Source organism: Netta rufina (genome assembly GCF_964035555.1).
Source record: "Netta rufina genome assembly, chromosome: 10".
Lineage (NCBI taxonomy): Eukaryota > Metazoa > Chordata > Aves > Anseriformes > Anatidae > Netta > Netta rufina.
Window position 1 is genome coordinate 10,383,177 of NC_140133.1, and position 19,450 is coordinate 10,402,626.

At 44.1% G+C, this 19,450-nt stretch overlaps 1 protein-coding gene across 1 annotated transcript in view; it reads right to left on the reverse strand.

The window, feature by feature from the left end:
• The window catches only part of DNAH1 (dynein axonemal heavy chain 1), a gene marked incomplete at its 3' end in the record, with an annotated part of 71,460 nt that overhangs the window by 24,361 nt on the left and 27,649 nt on the right, over positions 1-19,450 (reverse strand). Inside the window, 23 exon segments of the mRNA XM_084292898.1 lie at positions 546-776; positions 1,571-1,749; positions 3,214-3,387; positions 3,519-3,676; positions 4,374-4,534; positions 5,011-5,151; positions 6,312-6,416; positions 6,686-6,844; positions 7,459-7,578; positions 8,077-8,271; positions 8,513-8,690; positions 10,294-10,448; positions 10,962-11,053; positions 11,171-11,357; positions 11,464-11,550; positions 12,029-12,178; positions 12,499-12,612; positions 13,688-13,793; positions 14,879-15,067; positions 15,686-15,799; positions 16,267-16,430; positions 17,415-17,555; positions 18,406-18,585. Of these exon segments, the coding sequence (XP_084149024.1) occupies positions 546-776; positions 1,571-1,749; positions 3,214-3,387; positions 3,519-3,676; positions 4,374-4,534; positions 5,011-5,151; positions 6,312-6,416; positions 6,686-6,844; positions 7,459-7,578; positions 8,077-8,271; positions 8,513-8,690; positions 10,294-10,448; positions 10,962-11,053; positions 11,171-11,357; positions 11,464-11,550; positions 12,029-12,178; positions 12,499-12,612; positions 13,688-13,793; positions 14,879-15,067; positions 15,686-15,799; positions 16,267-16,430; positions 17,415-17,555; positions 18,406-18,585 (3,480 nt within the window).

Genomic DNA, 19,450 nt, shown 5'->3' on the forward strand with positions numbered 1-19,450 from the left:
GCTCGGTTAATTATCAGTCCCTGTCACACAGCTATCACAAGAGGGAAGATGACAGGATAATCATCTGTTTCTGATAATGAGTGCAAAACACACTACTCATTGCCTTTGCTTAATTACCACTACCAAACTATTCACAGTATCTTCTCCAACAGGGAATCCAGCAGTAACATTAATTAGTTGCAAAGGTCAATTGTGAAGGCTTTAATGGTAAATGTAGAATTGTTTGGGGGTAATGTGCCATTTCTTTCCAGCAAATTTCACTTTTCATTCCTGAGTACGGCTTATTTGGGAGACTTTGCATAGCAGGCTGCCTCCAGGAAGGCAATGCAGAGACAGCTTGTTCCACCTCAAATTCCCATCTGTACCAATGCAACCACTAGCCATGTCTGGGGTAGGATTTCACAGGAGAGCTTTGGGAGGATGTATGATTCCAGAGACCTTCAGTTCTAGCAACCCCATGGTTATTAACTTCTTTCTTTTTGTTTGCAGAAGGCTTGGAAGATGTGAACATAATTCATGCTGTCATGATTTCTTAGGATCCTTACCTTTTCCTGGCTGTTGATTTCTTTGTACAGTCTGATGTGGGCATCTTGTTCCATGAAGTCACCAAACAGAACTGGCTGGGAAGGGACAACCTCCTCAAAAGTGGTGTCTAGCTCCTCCATCATGCTTTTCATCAGGTTATCAAACCACGTCTGGTCCTCTTTAGTGACCAGGCGATCAGAGAAGACCCGACAGCTCTCATGGTACCACAGTCGCAGCAGGTGTGATTTGTCCTGGTAGGAAATCCCAGCAAAACACCCTCATGAGAGAAGCAGAGAAGTGTTAAAGGCCTCTCTGTCAGGAAGGTTGGTTCCTGCCAGGCACATGGACAGCCTCACTCCTACTAGAAAGCAGTTGGAGTGGAGAAGAACTGTGCAGAAGAAGCTGCATTCCCTTCTCCTCAAAAGCAACTCTTGTCAAAACAGCTGCTCTGCAGAAAGCTCATTACAGCTGCAGTTAATACCCTATTAGTCCATCTGCCAGAGTTCCTTTGAGAAATTTAAGTCTCGTGTTTGTCCTTATCCTTCCTTCAGTATGACTTAATTTTTTACTGTTTTCTCGAGTTCTCTTATTTTCAAAGATCCCTCTATTCAGGTGTGGCACAGAACCAGATCCCCAAGTGCTTTCGGTGATAAATCAACACCTACAGGCTAAGCTGGACCTACAGAGCAAGGTCCTCAGGAGAACTGAAGGGACAGAAGCCTCCATTGGCATAAGTTGGTAACAGGACGAAACCTCTGTCCCTGCATGGTCCCATCTGGTCCCCTATGGCTCTATCCAACCCTACAGGAATGAGTGGCTAGGCTGGGTGGCACTGACTCCCCGTGGCCACGCACCTGACAGATAACACACCAAGGAAGGCTTGGGGTGTTCTAGGTACTGCCAGTATGAGGCAATATAACCAAAGGGAACATCACTAAATTCATTGAACAGTATGAAAATACAGTTTCAACAGGAAACTGAGTTTGGACTGGAACATTCCTGTCCTTCCCCTGGGAAACACAGCTGTACTGCTGAGAGGACTGACCTCGATATTGCTGGACTCAGCCATGAGCATGCCCTGGAACACCTTGGAGAGGTCCCTCAGGTTAAAGGTGTAATGTGACTTGGCTGGTGTGGGCAGCAGCTGGGATGTGATGGTTGAATACACACAGATAGTGGCATCAACCAAGGGCTCATTCAAGTCTTTGACTGCAGGTGCTCCAGCTGCAGAGACATGGGAAGGTAGAAAGGACGTCAAGGTGGCAACTCTGAGACAAGAAGGTCCTAGCAGTGCAGACAGATGACACCAAGTGGCAGAGGATTTGTTGCTAGGATTTGACCAGAACTGCACTTTTTTCCCCCTAACTTCCTATATGGAGACTGTGTGGGGCCCTGACCAAGTCTCAGCTCTTTGCAGTGGAGAACTTGCCATAGAGTTTCCCAACCAAATTGGAATCAGATCTCAAGAGGAAAGAATGCATCACACCAATTCTGCAGTGTTAAGGGTCTGTGCACCCCATGGAGAAAGGAGATGCTGCCAGGCAGGTAATAGGCTACCTGAAACACTCAGGTTTTCCTTCTCCCTCTTCGTACTCCCCCAGTGTAGTCTCAGATACTTTTAAAATAGAAGGTGTCCTTTTAGCTAAACCACCTGGCAATTCATTGAGCTCAGCAAATGTGAAGTCTCCGAGGAATGGCTAAGGGATGACTTCTTATATGATAGTGGCAAGATTTAAATATAGCTGCCAGTTTCAGAGCACAAAATAAATTTCTCAATTCTAATCAAGTTTATTACCAAAACTCCCGTGGAAGTGGAGCCCTGTGACACTCTAGCACTTCATGCTTTTTTGCATTATTTCCAAAATTCTTTAATTTTCTTTTAAAACGAAGCTAGACACTTCAGTGTGTCCCTGAGCTCATAGCCAGGTACTGGCACTTGTGAATACTGCAAGCACTTAGAAAGCTTGGCTTTGTCTTCCCATAGCCCACTATTCTCACTCCTTCCTGCTGGCAGATTTGCAGAGGAGGACACATTTGCAAAGATGATCCTAAATTCCCACCCTGTCAAATATAAGAGGTACTCATTTCACTTCAGATGAACCCTTTTTTTCTGTGTGGCTGTAGCACGATGCTCAGATCCTCCCTGCTCAGCTGTCCACAGGCTGCAACAGATGGGAAGTAACAGAAGGCTCAGCTTCTGCAGAAGGCTGTTGTCTGGGGAAGTGTCTGCCCGCTGAAAGCACAGGTAAACTGCGCCATGCTGTGCCCACCAGCCTGTTCAGTCTCTCTTGCGTCTTTCTGCTCTTACACACTGGATCTCTCTAACTTCTTTCTCCTACGAGTCCAGATAGGAAACCAAGACAGAGAACACGAGTTCTCTGCTTTACTTGTGGAGGTGAAGAATATCTGCATCATCTATCACAAACACAATTCTCTTTGGAAGGCACAGACTATGGAATATCTTACAAAATTCTTAGAGCCAAAGTTGAAGTTGGCTAGTTTGCCCCAGAGACTAAACAGTGTATGAGTTCTTTGCCAAGGCTCAAACACCAGTTTTTCAAAAGCATCTTCAAACAACTAATGCAAGTTCCAGCTTCTAACCCTTTGATTAGACCACAGATACTAGTTTCTCCCCTTTCTACATCCATTACCATTGGGTTGACTTGAGATAATGAGGAGGTGACTTACCTATCCAGCTGCCAAGGATGGTGGAGAAGATTGTCTTCTTGCTGCTGTCCTCCATCTCCGTGAAGGAGAGGTAATTGAAATGACGTGTGAGGCGTGGAGTAACAGCATTCCTTCCCCCTCCAGGAGGTCCCATGGCACAGACAAAATTAATATCTACCAGCTTCTTAAAAGTACCTTGAGGAGTGTAAAAGCAGGAATGAATGCTGAGCCAAAAACCCTCACCACAGATCTCCCCAGAAAGTATGTGTAACTATATCAACAGGCCAACTCTTGTCAGAAGTATTGGACAAAGATCTGTGTCGTACCGATTTGTTTCCTGTCGTACCAGCCCTGGTGGTCCAACCACTGCCGCAGCAGCTCGATGGGTGGCTGAGCACCGTATGCCTCTGGCATGGGCATGTTCAAGTCATCAATGAAAAATATGAAGTACCGCCCAACTGGAGGCCCAAACACACCCTTCCGCCTGTAAGGACAAAAGATGCGTAAGGACACAGGACAGCTCCTATTGTGAAAGCACTCCTAACTTGTCCCAAAAAGCAGTTTTTCCTCTAGATGCTTCCTAGGTCAGCAGTTTCAGTTGTCTTTACACTTATGCTCTATACACACCTTTATATATGGGCCTTTGCATTAAAAAGACCTACAGCAACGTCTGAGGCATGGGTTTCTTTGCAATCACATGGGTGCCATTTTGGCTACTTATGCACTGTGGCAATGGGAACAAAGAGAAAGCATGGGCTCAAGGCCATGCATATGTTGGAAACTTGGCTGGGTTGAAAAGGAGAAGGGAAGCTGCTAACCATGGAGGCAGGGTGGAGGTGGGACTAGGGATCAGTAGCCAATATTCCCTCTTCATTCGTTCCTATAAAGGTCCCACAGTGGGGTTTGCAAACACTTGTGTCATGAAATGTAGTATTTCTGGAATAACTAGGATTGGAGCAATTTTTACAGGCCCTCACTTATCCTTCTCACATTCTTGGCAGTGTATCAGGTTATTACTGGATCTCTCAAACCCAGCTCAGCTTTGCTGTTTGTCCTGTTTCTTATCCACAGATCTATGTGATTGGAGTCCCTTCAGGTCTTGGGATGAAACTGAATGATCAAGCTGATAGAAATACTGAGCTCAGGGATGCCACCTTTGCAAACACTGAAAGGAAACTTGCCTCTTATCCAGTTTGCTATCAATGAGATCCTGGGTTTGGTTGGCAGAGGTGCGTGCAGAAAACATCAGGAAATGGGTGACGTATTTGAGAGGCAAGTTCTTCAATAGTTTGTCTGTGATTGTGAGAGTCTTCCCTGTGCCAGTGGGACCAATGCAGAGAACCTAGAAGAACAATCAGCAGTACTTGCTGGTTCCTGCCCCCTTAGGCTTTCAAAGGAGCAGAGAAGACAGAAGGGTCACTCATTCAGTAAGGACAGCTGCTTGAGGTAACAAATCTCTTGACATGGAAGGAATCCAAGCAGAGAGGTATGAAATGCAATGGCAGGAAACAGGTAAAGAGAGGTGGTGATGGGGCCATCACCCTGTTTGGCAGGGGATCTAGAAGTTGCTGCATTTTAACTGAACTTGTGAAAGTTAATATTCCTCTGGAACTTCAGCATGGTGCTTGGTGTCTGAATGGAGAATTCTTGTTGCTTAGGCACAGCTCTTGAGCACAGAAATGCAAATCCATGGGAGTGGGAAATGATCTAAAAGTGTCAGGTAGCTGTCAGGTTCTGATTGCACTGGAAGAAGAAAACATGCCCCACTTGAAGAGAAAAACATTGAATCCAAAATCAGAGACAAGGGTGGGCACATACCGGCTTACAGTTGATGAGCAACAGACCCAGCAGATGGGCCATTCGGACCGTGTTCACTGTGGGCACAATAATGTCAGCAAAGTTGGTTTCAGGAGCCATGGTGAACTTTGCTGTGGGGTCCAGCCACTTCTCCCAGCACACCTGAAAGTACAGGCACATTTAGAGGGGGCAGCTGCATTATTCTGCTACAGGAATAGGAAAATGGTATTTCTGCTGTGTTTTCCTATCACAGCTCCTTGTATAGTAGCTCAGATTCTAAGACATCAGGTTCTCTGACCCTCTGTCTAGACACCTACACCTTTTTGTACAGCAAAGCTGTAAGCACTTGACTTGCTTCCTTTGGGAGGGAGGTTGCCTAAGAGCCCCAACAGCAACACACTTGCCCTTCCTTCTGAAAACTGGGATCAAAGGGAGCATTTGTGATATTCGCAAGAAGTGGAAGTCTATCCTAAGATGGTCTATGCTGTAAGTGCTCCCATGGCAGAAGGGCAAAGAAGGCTTTGCTGGGATCCTGTCTTCATAGTTGGTGCTGTTGCACTTAGAGGCACAGAGGTTTTGTATTTTACAGCACATGGATGATTTCCAGTAGAATCAAGTCACAGGCTAATGTCTCACAGGCCATACATGTGAAACAGAGGTTTTGTCAGGGATATGCTAGAGAACAGTGACAGAAAATACATATTCCTGAGCACCCCACATGGCTTCCCCACAGACAGAGACAGCCTTGGTAACTTTGCTAAGTATTTTACACTCATGTACGTCTCCCTGCTTTGCTTCCCCCTTCTGAGATCAGAGCATTTTCCCTCTTGTTTTTTACTTTCAGCCCAGGGGCTGGTGACTGTCAGTCAGTTGGGCCTTGCATGCCCTGCTGCTCTGCTATCTGCTGTGGAAAGGATGGCATATTTTTCTGCCCTGCTCCTCCTCCAGACTGCTGTGCCCAGCTCTTCTGTTGTTGTGCACTGCTTTATAATGCAGACAGACCTTTCCATCTGAGCTTTTCCCTGCGGCAGCCACACTTGTAGAGCCCTCTCACTTTCCTGAGCATTGGCAGAAGCACAAAGGTCTGTTTTGACCAGTACTTGGTTAAGGTTTGAAAGCTATGCTTTGCAACCCTCAGGGCAAGAAGCTGTCTTCTTCCTTTAATGAAAGGCTTGATTTCACTTGAAACATTATCACTGGGTTCCTATAGGCTTTTTTATTTGCCCTTGATGAGAAGATTCTGTCAAATCCTGCAGCACCGTGTTATTTCCAGGTTCCTCCCTCAAATTTCCCAGCTTAGAGTTGGAAGTGAAATATTTTACCTCCCTAATGACATCCTCATCCAGATCATCTTCAGCATTGTTAAGTCCAGCGTCATTCAGTTTATAGTCATAAACCAGTCCTTCTTCTGGGAAAAGTAACTGGATCTGTGGGAATAAAACTATGGTGAACATAGCTGCCACTCATCTGAATTCACATGAGGATCTGCATTACTGCAAGAATTTAGTAACGGGATGCTGCCCAGGCCAGGGGGGTCAGCTGTTTCTCCTAGAGCTCAAGGGTCCTTTGAATTTTTGAAGAAGACCTTGTATACCAGTTCCCACGCACATTTTCCAGCTATTCAAGAAGCTCTCAATCACATTCCTCATTACCACTTCCTCTATAATGATAAAGTATCTGCTTTCCTTTCACTCACCTTTTCTTTTGCCATCTTCTCCTTCAGCCACATGCTGAAGGCCACACGGCCTTGCGAATCCCCAGTGGCACCTACGCTCCAGATCAAGGCAAATATAAACCAGGGTTCAATCAGCTCTCTGATACGAGCTGCTTTCTCCTGGGGAATCCTCCTAATTCCCTGGGAAACAGAGGAGAGCAGAAGTAAAATTCTCAAGCAGGGTTAATGTGAACAAATATCAGGCACTTTTTAATGTGCTTGTAATTCTACTCAGAATACGTGTAGCTTTTTCTAGCCAATTTTACAGGCCTTTTTAAAGTATTCTGGGGATTACAATGTGCTATTTCATTAGTGTACTTAAGACGCTCTGTTTGCTGAACTAAGGTCTCTCAACACGAGTTGGGAGAAGAATTTAGTTTTTTGTTTTTAATTTGAAAGCTTTCCAGCCTTCTTCAACATTATTTGTCAAAGAACCTGCAATCTGAAGTGTTTTGCTGCATAGCTCTGATCTCTGCTTTCCACTCACTCTCCAATTCCCTCTGCTGTAAATAAATGTGAACCTCTTTTCTCCAGTCTGATAGGCCTGGAGCTTATCTTCTGCTTTTTCAATGGGTAAAGCATAATTCTTTCAAGCTTACCTGTACTCTGCAAGATGCGGTATTGCCTTCTGCCATGTAGATGTGCTATAGGGTAACCTTTGTTCACCAACCCCTTGTATTCCAGTGATTAGTACTGCATGACTTACTGCCTTTAAGAGCTACAGGCGCACACATGCAATAGCAGCAAAACCTTACCTCACCAGGAATTACAGGCTGAAACAAACATTCCAATAGTGTGAGGAGGCTTCTTGTGAGGTTACCATCTGTTGAGGCAATTACCTCCTTCACAAATCTCCGGACAAAGCCAATGGCTTCCTGTAAGAAGAGGCAGGAACGGTTCAGTGTTACCATACAAGGCATTTGGCTTCTCCTACCTTCTAGGGTTCTGGTTTCTCCTTGCCTCCCTGAAGGCTACATTTAGCAGGGAGGGTACCACTGAGAATGCTCCCATTTCTCCCTGTGTCTCAAGTACCACTGTTTCGACTACAGAAAATTATGTCAAACTACTTGGTTCAGTCTGAAGTGCAAGAAGCCTTTGGGTCTGTCTTTTGAGTCTATGCAACAGTGACACACATCTTCGCCATCACTGCTCTAAGTGGTTTGCTCCTTTCAGGACTTTTCTTTCGCAGCTCTGGGTTATTCATTAAACCAGTGGCTCAGGAGCAGAGTAGAAATATCAAAGCTTGTTCTCATAACTTTCTCCCTGGAGTAACTCCACTGTAAGAAACAGAGCTGCACCAAAGATGATTTTATCCAGAAGATAGCTTAAAAATAAAACATCCATAGAAGGGCTAGAACAGCATGGCAGCTTACCTTGAGGAATCTCTTGAAGAGGGATGCCAACTGCTGTGAGAAGGGCTGCATGACAGCTGGCATTTTTTGCAGCCAGCACTCAGTGAAGGGCTCCAGCCCCAAGATGCTGGGTTCCAGGTAAACCATGCCACAGCGGGAGACTGTGGCAGGGGAAGCAACAGCCAAATCCTGGACTTCAAACATCATGGTCATGCTCTGGAAATTCCAAAAAAAAAAAGGAGAAAGCAAGGATCTCTCAGTATACCTTGGTGAAGCTGCAGTCTCTCTTGTTGCAGTCTCTCCCTTTGAGCAGTGTGTGCAGCACTGCAGAGGTCTGGCCAGCACAGGGATACTACTGAGACATCAGTTTCTGAACAAGTCCATCATGTGCATCAAGTGGAAAGTAAAAGGCAAGTAAGACAGACAACAGGCAGCAAAAGGGAGAGAAATGAGTTACCTCTGTCATCTTGATTATTTCCCCTGAACTGAGACACAACTTCTTATTGTCATCCAGTACTGTGTTCATGTTCTCAATCCACAGAGCATCAACTGGCCCGTCAAACATGTACCACTTCCTACGAGCATCAGTAGCCATGGCTCCCCGCCGAATGAGTGTGGAAAGGATCCCATCTGTCCTGAAAGATGGGAGGAAAGCAGGGCTTGGACCAGTCTATTTTTGTTGAAACTCATGGCAAAGCTTCCACCACAAAAAGCAACAGAGCCAGAATCTTACTTTAGTTCATGTTCCTCACCTGCTGATGAGGTTTATAAAGGTCCACCTCAGTCTTTCTTGTACTGAGACTCACAGCCCAGTCTGAGTGGCACTATGACTACCTTTGGCCATCAGGAGCTGGACTTCATGTCATCTAACTATAAAACGTCAAGTTTCCTTTTAACATCTCTGTCATCGGTGAATAGTGAAGAGGCCTCACAAGCATCAAGTACATGTCATAGGCAATTTACCTGCTCTCTACTGGTGCCTCTTTTTACCACCAAATGTTAAAGGAAGACTCAGGACAGCTACTCTGCTAATGGTTTTTCAGTTGGGTAACTATAGATTAGGAGGATGAATCCACGCTAAAGAGCCTGACTCTACCCTCTTTATAACTCAAGTTCCCCATCTTCAGCTGTATCTGAACCCAGGTGGTGCTGGAGCTAATGAACCAGAGAGCAGACACAAAGGAAGCTGTCTGTTGACAGGTAGAACTTAGTCCGTACGTGGAAGCTGGAGTGAAATTTCTGCTAAGGTCCTAAACTCCACTCCCATTGTTAAAGAATTATTTTTTATTTATACAGTGATAGTGAAGTCCAGGGTATTTTACTTAGATCAAGGGAAAACATTCTGTTATGAAACTCAGATGATTAAAACAGATGGGTTTATGTCTATAAATGCATTTTATGTGGCTGCCATATTTTTTTTGTCATGTTGATATGCCTGTACGCTGCCCTTGGGTAGAGTCACATCATAAACAAACTATCGAGCTTAATTGGAATATCCTATAAAACGTCCTTCAGTAAAGATACACCAGAGCCCAGGCTTGGAAGCTCTGTTCTCATCATCAGTAGTGTTTACTTACTTGCACTTTTCCTAGAGGCACTTGGTTTCTTACTAGTTTAGTTTCTCTGTTTTTATGGAACACACTCTATTATTTGTCCCTAAGCAAGCAATGGGTGACAGGACCATAAGGAGATTCACCCTGGTTCTCACACCTCAGGTCACAAGTGGAAACTCAACCAGTAGGACCTGGCTATCAGGAATGCAACTGGGCTCTTGGTTGTTGCTTCCAAACCAGACAGACAAACAGGAGCCTTGACATTGGGAATGAAATGCCTCTTTATGCATGAAAATTATCCCCAGAATACTTATACAGGACAATCCAAGCATGCCACACACAGGTCACTTTTCTCCAGAAGCAAGGTAAGTTTTTAAGCTGCCTTGTCTTACAGCAGAGGATTTTGCTTCAGAGCAATTGAATTATTCCTTGTTATGCCAATGTTACATTAATACTGCCAGTTGAGCTTCTGTACTGTCTGGGCATGTGTTGGCAGCCAGGCCAAGTGCACAACAAAAGATGTCAGCTTCAGTTGTCATGACTGGCTGTTGTAGCTTAGTGAGGGTTAGAATTTGGCTGCTTTTGATTTTATGCCACTATCCTAAAGAGTTCTCAACCTTGAAGAGAAGACTCTCAAGAACAGAAGATAAGAGTTTTCAGATTTGAAGGAAGTTTTGTACTTTACCACTCATGTGTTAACAAGTTGAACTCTCCATAAAGCTGGCCCATGGTGATGGATTTGGGATTCAGTACAAAGTAGCTGACTGCTTCATAATTCCCACCACTGGCTGCAGGCTGACCTTGCAGTGATGTCATTGCAGCTGCCAGGACTTCATAACTCTGCAAAAGCAGGAGAGCAAGAGAATTAATTGCTATGGCTCCATAACAACAAGGGCACGTGCTCTCACAGCAACTGCATTTCAAGGGCAGTGAGAAAGGAGATGTAGTGAAGGATAATGTTATAGCAAGGAGATGCCTAGCAGTATGCACAGAAATGAAGGTTTCCAGACGCAGAGGGAGGAAGCTAGATCTCCTGCAGAAGGCCTGAAGTATCTTGAGATGTCACACGATGCTGACTGCAGATGTTTAAGCTCAAAGTATGTCTCAGCTGTAGAAATCTGCAGCAGTGCCAATAAGCCTCACCTTAGCCTCCCAACTTTAAAGAGCAAGCTGCTCATATACTTCCCCATGGCTACAACTCAATATTAAAAGGTACCACAAAAACACCTCTGTCCCATGGGTTCTATCTGAGAGAAGCTAGAAATGCTGACGTGAGTCTTCTGTGAAGGTAAATCCTCTGCATCGCTAGATAGGCAACAGTTTGCTGGGGCCAGTGCAGTGTCTCAACCATACCTTTGTCTTCCCAGAGCCTGTGGGCCCCACTAACATAAGGCCATGACGAACCACAGTGGTTTCATACAGCTGGATGCACTTAGTCACAAAACCTGTAGAGGAAGATGATGTAGACTGAGTCTGGGACTATCCATCTCTTTCCTAGGGCACAGTACTGGACTAAAAGCACAGACCCAGAGAGAGGACTTGTGGGAAGCCTTTCCCCTCACCGTCAACATCCTTCAGATTCTTTTTGATGCAGGCTTTGCGAATGGCTTCTTCCAGGATGCCATAATCAACAGGCTGTTCTTTGATCTTGGGAAATAAATCTGAGACGATACCACTGAAGAGCTTGAGGTCATCCTGCAGAAATTTGGGTATGTTGGCATCCCTGATAGCCCGCAGGCAGATCAGATCCTGCAAAGATTTAAGAATTTGTAACTTCAAAAGATCCTTCCTCTCTTCCATGGCTGCAGAAAAAGCCGCGTAAGTCTCTGACAGTGTGAAGTACAAGCACACCTACCTCATCCATGGTAGGATTCTCTCTTTTCAGGTTGCCGGCTGTTGAGATGACAGTCTTTACAGCTCTCATCCCAAAGTCATAGTGGTCCTGGAAAAGGCACAGAGGAAACAGTGTCATCAGATACGTGAGCATCCCCTAAAGGGAAAACCTATGCATGTAGTCAGTTAGCAGGTAAGAAAAGAATTATGCCTTCAGAACAACCAATCTTTCTTTCAAGTCTATCTGGATCCTTCAAACAACTAATTAGTCCTCAGCTGTACAGACTGGAAGATAAGAACAACTGGATGACAAAAAAAAACCTTAAATGGAGGGAGAAGTAGGCAGGGCTGCTTGGCACAACTGTTCTGCCACTGTAATCCTAGCTAGGACTATAAGGTGAATACAAGTCCAGCCACAGAATGGGAACCAAGAGTTTAAAAGGTGGAAGGTGGATGAAGACTGATTATTGAACTTTTTGTGATACACTATCACAAAGCACCAAGAGAACTATCGAGGTACTTTGTGCCTAGACTGAGAAAGCACCACATATTCATAAAAACATATTCACGGATATTAAGGCATCTACCTGGTTACTGAGCTGCTCTGACAATAGTTTGAACGTTGTAGTGATCTTCTTTGCAAGGACTTTGGCTTCATTAAACCCAAATGAATATAGAGAGATCTCAGCAATCATGGAGTAATCCGGGACCATCATAGCCACTGGGCGGAAGAGAGCCTGAAATGTACAGTTCCAACACAAGATAAAACCTTTTTTTTTTTTTTTTTTTTTTTTTTTTTCCCTAGCAAGCTGAAAAGGCTGAGTTTCTGTCACAGACATAGCATGAGTGTGCTTGACACCCAGGACAGCATCCCTGCAGACTGAAATATAAGGACTGCCATTTGCTTATGGATGTGATTCCAAACTGAATGTGATCCTAGAAACCTTCCAAAAAACATTATTTCCTAATCCTTGCCATGAACACACTGGTGGACTGGGCAGCATTCAGCACCTGTATTGCCCCTCTTCTTTCTGTCTGTGCAGTCTGCTCTCCTTACCTTGAGGTTATCAGGTAATTCAGTGCGTCCAGCATACCCTGGGTTCATTGTGATGAAGACTGCACAGGATGGGACCAGTGGGATCTCCATGCCTTCAAACATGAAACGATCTACCTAGAAAATGAAAAATGTGATCATTCTCAAAGACTGATTTGCAGAAAAGTAGTAGGGTCTTCCACAAGGAAAACGGTGGCTTTCAGTAGTTAAATTATGAAGCACAGACACACACAGCTGTACACAACTGTAGTGTGCAGCCACAGACACTGCAGAATAGATTCAAATCTAGTCCCACTACAGGAATACTGTATTACCAGCAGTATTTTTTCCTGCTTAAGAAACTGGGCTCATTGAAGATTTACTGATATGACGCTATTTTTTATTTTTTTGGCTCTTGAACAGATTTCTGTTCCTCCAGTTGTAAACAGGCAAACATCTTTTCATTCTTTCTGCAGGAGAGTTTGGACCTGAATTAATTTGTGGCAGGAAGGGCAAAGAGAAACCTAAATCCTTTTTAGATCCATGTAGGCAGTAATTTCAGATGGGTGATAAAGCAATGCAGAAGAATTCACAGACAGCAGGTTTCTAATTCCAAGCCAAAGTCGAGGAGATTCAGGTCTTAACCTCTCTGAGTCTCCAGGGGAGCAAAGCAGAGGCTGGCTGTCAGACAGGCTGAGCTGAGTCTCCATGTAAAGCCAGCAATTTATTTTGCATTGCTACTGCGTGTACATGAGAATGCATTTTTCTGCACACATTGAGTTTTGTGAATCCACTAAAGCTTGAATAACACATTTAGATATATGTGGTACCGAGCAACTCACAATAAAACAGTGGCTGCCTTATATCACAGCTTCAATTTGTATCGGCTCATTGGGTCTTTTTCAAAGAGTGTCTCCCACACTGAAGTCTGCTGGCACTGTAGCTCAAGCTGAGACAGAACGTGGGCAACTGTGGTAGCACAGACTAAGGTGAAGTTACAAAACCCACCCAGGATGCCGAATATGTAATAACCTGATACGATGCACCACAGCTAGGGCATTACTCACACCTCTCTGAGCTCAAGTATGTCTGAGCTGCACTTGGGCAGTGAATCTGGTCCTCTGTGAAGATGCGTGCAAAGACAAGGACTTACCTAGACTAGTTCAAGTGGAGATGATTTTTTATCTGCCTTTGCACCCCCCATGTTACTTACCCTCTGCTGTTGGGCTTTCTGAATAGTTGTGATCTGCTGAGCCACCACAGACAGCACCTCAATATCAATGCGGTTGAACTCATCAAAGCAAGCCCACGCACCAGAGCTGGGCAAGAAAAGAAAAATGAGGGAAGTCAGGAACATCAAACAGGAGCAAACTCATAGCTGCCAGTTTGTCTAGGTCTAGAAATTTTAAATTCACATAATGAGGAACAAGAAACAAACCCACCCTTCCACACTCACAGTATACTGATATAGTAGAAGGGGACATAGCCCCTCACCCTGACTGTGCATCCCAGATCATGTGATGAGCTAAAAGGTGCATGGTACTTGCAAGACCATGGCAATGTCTGACCCTACAGCCTGGCACAAATTCTGCATGGTACAGATTTGGGCTTGAAAGAAATGTAATAGTGAAGTCCTATTTTGTACCTGAAATGTAAGTGTAGCAGATACAATCACAGTATAGTGGTACAGTGGAAGGGGCCATAGCTCATCACCCTGGCTATGTATCCCAGGTCAAATGCATTTTGTAAAGCCTGGAAAATTATGTATAAAGCTGGAAGCATGTATATGAGAAAGGTGATCTTCCCACAAGGCACGGTTTAAGAAAGTGAAATTACTTACAAAGAAAACATCTGAGAAAGGAGTATCAGTATCTGTTGGAATAACTAATTCAGATTCACCAGCATGCAACAGACTAATTGGACAGACTCTGTTTGATATGTAGAGAAGAGGGAAGTATCTCTGAGAGGATTCCTCAAAGCTTAAAACAGTCTCTCTTGGCTACTCAATTTTGGATACACTCTGCAGACTCTCCTTCTTAAGATTAAGCAGCCTGTGGGCTGCATCTCAGTCCAACGTGCACAATATTAAAACAAAAGTCAGAGCTGGAAACGTTTTTACGAGTGTCAAACAGTGGATGGTGCAAGGCATTTTAATTTTGCCTTAAATGAACAGGATCTCTTTTTATCTCCCCCCCCCCCCTTTTTTTTTTTTTTAATTGGCTCATCTGTCTTACTATTTTGGCAGAAGCTTTATAACTTTGCTAATTCTGGAACACTGCAACTCTCTAAGTAGGGCTTTGCTTGTTCTTCTGGGCTGTTATAAAAAATACCCACCTATTCCTAGTGGCCAGCATCCCCATATCCTACTTGCTCCTTGACAATGACACACAGTATTTCACTGTACCTGGCTAGTCCCTTGAAAAACTTTCCCATTGCCATAAAGTCAAGCTGGTCAGAGCAGTTGAACACTACGGTTTGGATTGCTAATGCTTTCCCCAGGTCTTTTGTTGTTTCTGTTTTGCCTGTTCCTGCTGGTCCTGCAGGTGCTCCTCCAAATTTCAGATGCAGAGCTCCTGTAAGTGTCAGGTAACACCTACAACAAATATGAGACCAGCTAATGAGAAGCATTCCTACTGCTGGTTTCAGTAAAGGAGACATGATCTATCCATCTAGAGACAAGCAGAAATCCACTATTTATTATTCTGCAGAACTGCTTATATATGCAGCACTTTGCAAAGGAGTTAGCTATGCGGCCTTCATTAGTATTCATAAGGGCCTGCATGGATAAATCCTTCTGCCACTGCTGTAAATTCACTCTCTAGAAAAAGGACAGTTAAGAAAGGGTGTAACTATTATTACCGCTGCATATTCCAGAGTATTAGACACCTCATACAGTGGTTTGCAGAAAAGCTCCTTAGCTATCAGGAAGGCATTTTACATGAGTCAGAGCACTACACTGAGAATCAGGAGAAAGTAAGAAAATCAGGGTGAGCGCTGATCACTAGGAGCGCAGCAGGACTCACGAAAGGATGTTTCTACACCCTCATCTCAAGTAAGCCTTCACTGTACAAATGGTTTCTATTTACATACATAAAGAAATAAGCCTGGCATGGTCAGATCCTTGATTTAACCCCTGATGAGGCTTGTTCATCCAGGAAAAAAAAAAAAAAAGGTACGTTTACTACACAGAAAAAAAATTAAAAATCCTTACCTGTCAGTGAGGGGTGTGATAACCAGACGGCCACTGTTCCCCAGATACTCATAACCATACATAAATTCAGCATTGACTGCTCTGATGTACAGGTCCCCCCTCGTCCAGTAGTATCTGATGATGAGTGAACATGACATCAGAAAGACAAAAACTTTCTGGCAGACAATACATGAGCTCATAGGACTGCAGACTACAAATTTGAAGACCTGCATGCCATAGGATTTGCCTCTAGTGAAAAGAAAGGATAAGGTAACACAATGGGATGCCCAGGAGTTCTCATGGGACCTGAAATTAGGTGTTATATCAAGCACTGCACTCCTACCGGGGCCGGAGCATGCTGTTTTCAGTGAGGCATTTAAGATACCATGGTATGGCATAGTCTATATCGCCAAAGTGGATGTCACCAAACCTGTCTCAGATGCCTTAGAACTGACATCCTCATGGGATGTTAGAGGTGCCTCAAGAATAGCGCTTACAGATTGTGCAAACTCGTTTCCATTTGTCATGGACATGGCTGATGGGTAAGGAAAACAAAGACTGGCCAGGGAGGCCAGGTGAGGTTCCACAGCTAAGCTCTCTACCTGAGCTGGGAGATCCACTCGAAATCATTCACGCTTGTCACATTCTCCTCAATCAGCTTTGCTGCAACATCCTTGGCATGGACCTCAATCACAATGAGAGCTGACAACACTGCTCGCTGCATCTTTGACAGCTTTCCACGGACCACGGCAACCAAATCACCCAGCTGGATAAGGAAAGGAAAGCACTCTGGAGCACTCCATATCCAAAAGAGCCAGGCTGTACTAACACAATGCAATCAACCTTATGGCCCATTAAGTCCAGATCACAAGCTGTGTCCAGGTAACTTCTGCCTCTTTCTTGTCAGAGACAGGAATGACTGCTCAGCAAGCAAATACTGCTCAGGGCTGTCTCAGAGCTGATTTTTTGTAGAATCATAGAATATCCTGAGTTTGGACACTCTCTAATAGTTCTATGACCTTCTTATAACCTGACACCCAAAACCACACACAGTGCTCGAGCCACACAAGTGCTGAGTCAAGCAGGACAGTCACTTCCCTCAACTGGCTAGCAATGCTGTGCCTGATGCACCCCAGGGTATGGTAGACTTTTGTCTACACTCTTACCACACTCACATGAAAAGTTGCAGGCACCGAGAAGCCCAGAAGCCCATTTCTCCCAGGTCTTAGGCCTGATTAGATGCATGGAATAGGTAAGACGGATGTAATTACATTTTGATTTCTATTGTCCATCACTGTAGTGGAATCATCACTTCAGTCCTGCTCTTCCTGCACCCCCGCCCCTCCCTTTTAACTTATTGGGTGACTCCGGATATGTTATGTTTCACCCTGTTTCTGTCCTCACCTACTGATATTATCAATCCTGTACATTATTTGAGGTTTATGATGACAAATATCCTAATGATTAAAATGATGAGAGCTAAATACCGATTTCTGAGCTGTGCTATGAAGGATTGCATCTCCAAAAAGTACACTGTTGCGACATGTATGGAACTGACCATGTTTTGGGAGCAAATTTCTGGTAACATATGTGTGGTGGTTTCAGTTATGACAACAAAAACACAATCATTGGAAACTCTGGTGGTATAGGACATCAGATGACTTCTATTGTCCTGCCTGTATTTATAAGCCATCTGATGATTGACAAATCCCCTTCTGGCAAAATCTTCCCTTTACGTTCATTTTCCTACCTGAGTAGTCAGCTGTGGGAAAAGCCTGCTGGACAAATCTCCAGCTTCCAGAGCTTCAGACACTTCCTTTGTCCAGAAAATCTGACAGCCAGCAATGGTCACTTGGCCAGGCCATTGCAAGACCCACGTAGTACGTGACATCTTAAAAACAAATGAAAAATAGCAGTAAGTATGATTTTTTAATTTCTAAGTTTCCGTACTCTGAGATACATCATTAACAAATAAGAACTGAACTCGTTTAAGAGACTTTTTTTTTTTTTTCCTGCTAGTTGCTGTGAGGGAATCTTCTCCAGGCATGAACTCCCTGGACACTTGGTACCCCGTTCTCTCTGCCTTGCCACTTGTAGATTAGTAACCAGTTGCAAGTGGCCAGCAGCAGGTAAAGAGCAGACATCTGTGTGAGCCAAAAACATGTTTTCCCTCCTCTGGCCTGTTCTAACTTCTCTAGTTTAAAATTTTTGGACTGAGTAGAAAACCATAATGGAAATATCTGAGTGCTTTTTTGAGCACTATCTGAGTGTATTTTTGTTTGTTTGTATCTCCCTAAAGCCAAACAAAATTTAGATTTTCTACCAGTATAGCTTTTACACAGAAACCAGAAGCAAGATGCATCCCCTGTGTACATTGACTGTTGCCTTTGATGGCCCCTAGCATAGTGTGTGCGACATGAGAGCTGAAGGAGAAGATATGAGGGTAGATCCTTATAAGAAAGAAGCTTCCTGGAGAGACAAACAGAAATGGATTCATATAGAGCTGTTCTATGACATTGGGAAGTATTCCATGGTTGTTGAATCAGTGATTTGCATTCTCTGTACCATTAACCGTATGCTGAACTGTGCCTTCTGCACTTGACCCACACAGAAATGGATTAAAGGCTGTATTTTAAAACTAGCAGAATATCACAGATTCATCAGCTCCATCATTGGTGATCTCTATGGCAAGCCTGGAACCAAGACACCAGAGACTCGCCAGTCTCTGATAGAACTCTTACCTCTGGATAAACACCAACTGATCTTTCGATGTGGTCCCGTATACTGGCCTTCATGGATTTCTCCACTTCCAGAAGCCAGTCCTCCACATTTTCAGTGGGATAGATGGGAGCAAACAGCTTCACCTCTTCTCCTTCAGCAGAGTACATGTGTGTGATCTGTAGGTCCTCCTGGAACTGCAGCTAATGAAGGAAGCACAACAGGAGACATGAATGGCAAGTTTCCTTTCTGCCCCTGCCTTCCTGCCATGCTTGCTATAAATTTGGTTGTCAATAGTAATAATAATAATAATAAAACATGTCATAGATGTGCAAAATGACCTCTTCAAAAAGGTGGAGGATGATTGTATGATAAGTGATTCACATCACAGGTTTAACCTGAGTGAAGCAAATCAAATTATATGTGGGACAAACATTTTTCAGTGCCAGTCTGGGATTCAAACCCTTGATTCCTGTTCAATTCTGTAGATTCGGATCATTTCCCTTGAGGTCAGAGTGCCTGGTTTTAAGAGTAAAATTTTAACAGCTTCTCCAGTGCCCCAGCAAATCATTGGAAGTTCCCTTATTTATTCCAATGGCTTTGCACCAGGTTTCCAGTTCAATTTCCTTTCTATTTTCCCAAGTTAATGACTAGGAGATTGGTTTTCATGTCTGAATATTGGTGGTGGTATGAGTTGTGTCTAGCCATGGAGTTTGAAGTCAATTAGAAATAATAAAGAGGAAAATAGCAGGGTTAACCCCAGCTCCTAAGTCAGGATGAAAGAAGAAACTTAGTTCAGTTCAGGCTTGTTTACTCCTTCCTGATGCTGTTAGCAAGTATGTGATTCCACCCTAACCAGCTGTCTGTAAGCAGACAGCTAAGTCTGAGCTATTTATCAATTGGGCTATTGGACAACCTGATCTAATGTTGTTACCCATGGCAGTGGGGCTGGACTTGACAATCTTTAAAAGTCCCTTCCAGCCCAAACCTTTTGATGATTGCATTTCTCTTAGCCTCCGTGGTGGGACAGACAGGCATCTCCAGAGTGAGTGTCCTCTCCTCCTAAGA